The sequence below is a fragment of the Echinops telfairi genome, unplaced genomic scaffold (assembly GCF_000313985.2).
Source record: "Echinops telfairi isolate 266 unplaced genomic scaffold, ASM31398v2 ScPeMD7_2;HRSCAF=8, whole genome shotgun sequence".
NCBI classification, from domain to species: Eukaryota; Metazoa; Chordata; class Mammalia; order Afrosoricida; family Tenrecidae; genus Echinops; species Echinops telfairi.
Window position 1 is genome coordinate 76,349,823 of NW_022103898.1, and position 2,474 is coordinate 76,352,296.

Below are 2,474 nucleotides of genomic sequence, written 5' to 3' on the forward strand. Positions count from 1 at the left end.
CTGGTGAAGAATTTTAAAAGTACTATGGACGGCCAGAAGGACAAGCAAATCTGTCTTGGAAGAAGTCAGGCTGGAGTCCTTTTTAGAGGCAAGGATGATGAGACTCCGTCTCACGTATTTGGGCATGCTGTCAGGAGAGACCAGTCCCTGGAAAAGGACCTCGTGCTTGGTGAAGTGGAGGGGCAACAAAAAAGAGGAAGACCCTGATGAGCTAGATGGACATCTGCAACATGAGCTGCAACATCACAGTGGCGAGGAGGGCTCAGGGCTGGCAGTGTCTTGTTTTGTGGTACGCGGGACCGACTTGACCGCACCCAGCAGCCAGAACAGGAGTCTTTACATTAGATGTGGGGAGAAGTAAAGCTTTATTCAATCCCAGCTTATCAAAGTGAAGACAAAGTATTAAGAGCATGTGTAGTTTAAAATGAAGACGTGGAGCACTCTGGGTGGGGATGGCTGTTGGGTGAGGGCTTTGAGGAATGCGGTCTTCTTAGGTGTGGTAATGGAATGATGACTGCATGGGGGAAGGTCCTGGTCCTGGTGAATGCATCATGAAATTTTTAGGGAGGGAAGCTCATGATATCTACAATCTATTTTAGGGTGGTATGTCTCTATATGGTGCATGCATTGATATGCACATGTGTGTGTGCGCATTTTATAGGTACATATGTATTTACACACATGAACGTCTACATCTATGTATAGAAAGAGTGAGAACAAGTAAGACAAGGTGTTAACATTAGTCGATGCGTTTAGATGAGGCAGACACGGGTGTTCATTGCATGGTTCAACTTTTTTGTAAGCTTAAAAACTTTCAAAAAGTGGAATCAAATAGAAACTTAAGTCATATATGTTACCCTTCTCTTTTAAGGCCTCTAGTGGTGCTCTGTTTCCCTCAGCATAAAAGTCTACCAGGTCCTTGGTGGTTTGCCCCTGACCTGCTCTCTAATGGTCTCTCCTCCGGTTCCAGTTTCTGTAGCCAGATGGCCCAGTGTTCTGTTCTTGGAACTTGGTCCCACTCACTCCTGCCTCAGGCCCTGCTTTTTTTCATCAGAGCAGATCTCATTAGGGAGCATTGCGTCATCTATTTATTGCCTTGTGACCTATCTCCCACCCAGTACCCAGCTCAATGAGAATGGAGTCGTTGCTTCATGTACTGCTGTGTCTTCAGACCTAGGATGGTATCAAGCACAGAACAGAGAGCATCTTATTGAATGGTGAAAGTGAAAAACAAACAAACAAACAAAGAGAACTGGAGTGCTTCTTTTCAAGGACTTCCAGTCTAGAAGAGGGAGGTCTCCCAACAAAGAGATATCGTATAAAGTCCAAGGAATAGGCACGTGCTCTGGGACTCTGATTCTGGTCCAGGAACCAGGGAGGCATTAAGCTAACTCTCAAAAGATGGGCAGAATGTGGGTTGGCAGAGTTGAGATGGGAGGGCTGCAGGAACTAAGGCACAGTGATAATGCACAGGCTGGCTAGAAGGCATGGCATGCCCAGTTGGGGTCCTAGGAGAATCTAGGGGTCCTATGACATGAGGAGGAGGGATTTGAATGCCAGATTGAGGTGTTTGGACTTGACTGGTTAGAGAGGAGATTTGGTACCCATCCAATAGTCAGCCAAGGCCGTGGCTGACGGTTGAAGGCCATTGTGAGCTGGCAGAATAGGGAAGCCACAGGAGCAAACATTGAGGCCAGCGTCCTTAACGGTTCTTCCCACTTCACTGCCGTGGGTGGTAGATCCCTGGCTGGAACCAGCCCTCCCCACAATCCAATCCTCACCTTCCCTTCATGCCCATGCCTCCCAGACCCAAGCTTATTTCTCCTTCATGCTGAAGGAGATGCAGGAAGGGGACCTCCTTGTCTGCTCACTTTCCTTCTTGTTTAAAAAAATATATATTTTAGTGGGGGCTCATACAACTCTTATCGCAATCCATACATACATCAATTGTATAAAGCACATTTGTACATTTGTTACCCTCATCTTTCTCAAAAATTTGCTCTCCACTTAAGCCCTGGCATCAGCTCCTCATTTTTCCCCTCCCTCCCCGCTCCCCACTCCCCCTCGATAATTTATAAATTATTATTATTTTGTCATATCTTATACTGTCTGACGTCTCCCTTCACCCACTTTTCTGTTGTCCGTCCCCCAGGGAGGAGGTCACATGTAGATCCTTGTCATCGGTTCCCCTTCTCTCTCACTTTCCTTCTTTCTGCCGAAGGACCCTGACTTCCCCAGCAGCAACCTTCTTGTTTTTAACTGGCAGGATCTGGGTGTGCAGTCACCCACCAGGGAGTGTCTTTTCTCATCATTTTTATCCCCACACCTCCTGCTCCCACCCAGGCACAGAAATTCCTCTTGGGACTGAAGAATAATCTGCCATCCACCAAGATCTTGGATCACAAGTGGCCAGCTGCCCCTTACAAGTGTTTCAACACGGCGAATCAGGAGCTGCGGCAGCTCTTCTACCGCTG

At 47.3% G+C, this 2,474-nt stretch overlaps 1 protein-coding gene across 1 annotated transcript in view; it reads left to right on the forward strand.

The window, feature by feature from the left end:
• MYO1A (myosin IA) overlaps positions 1–2,474 on the forward strand; it is a 24,920-nt gene that overhangs the window by 19,868 nt on the left and 2,578 nt on the right. Inside the window, exon 23 of the mRNA XM_004700817.4 lies at positions 2,344–2,473. Coding sequence (XP_004700874.1) covers positions 2,344–2,473 — 130 coding nt within the window. The remainder of the gene's footprint in view (positions 1–2,343; position 2,474) is intronic.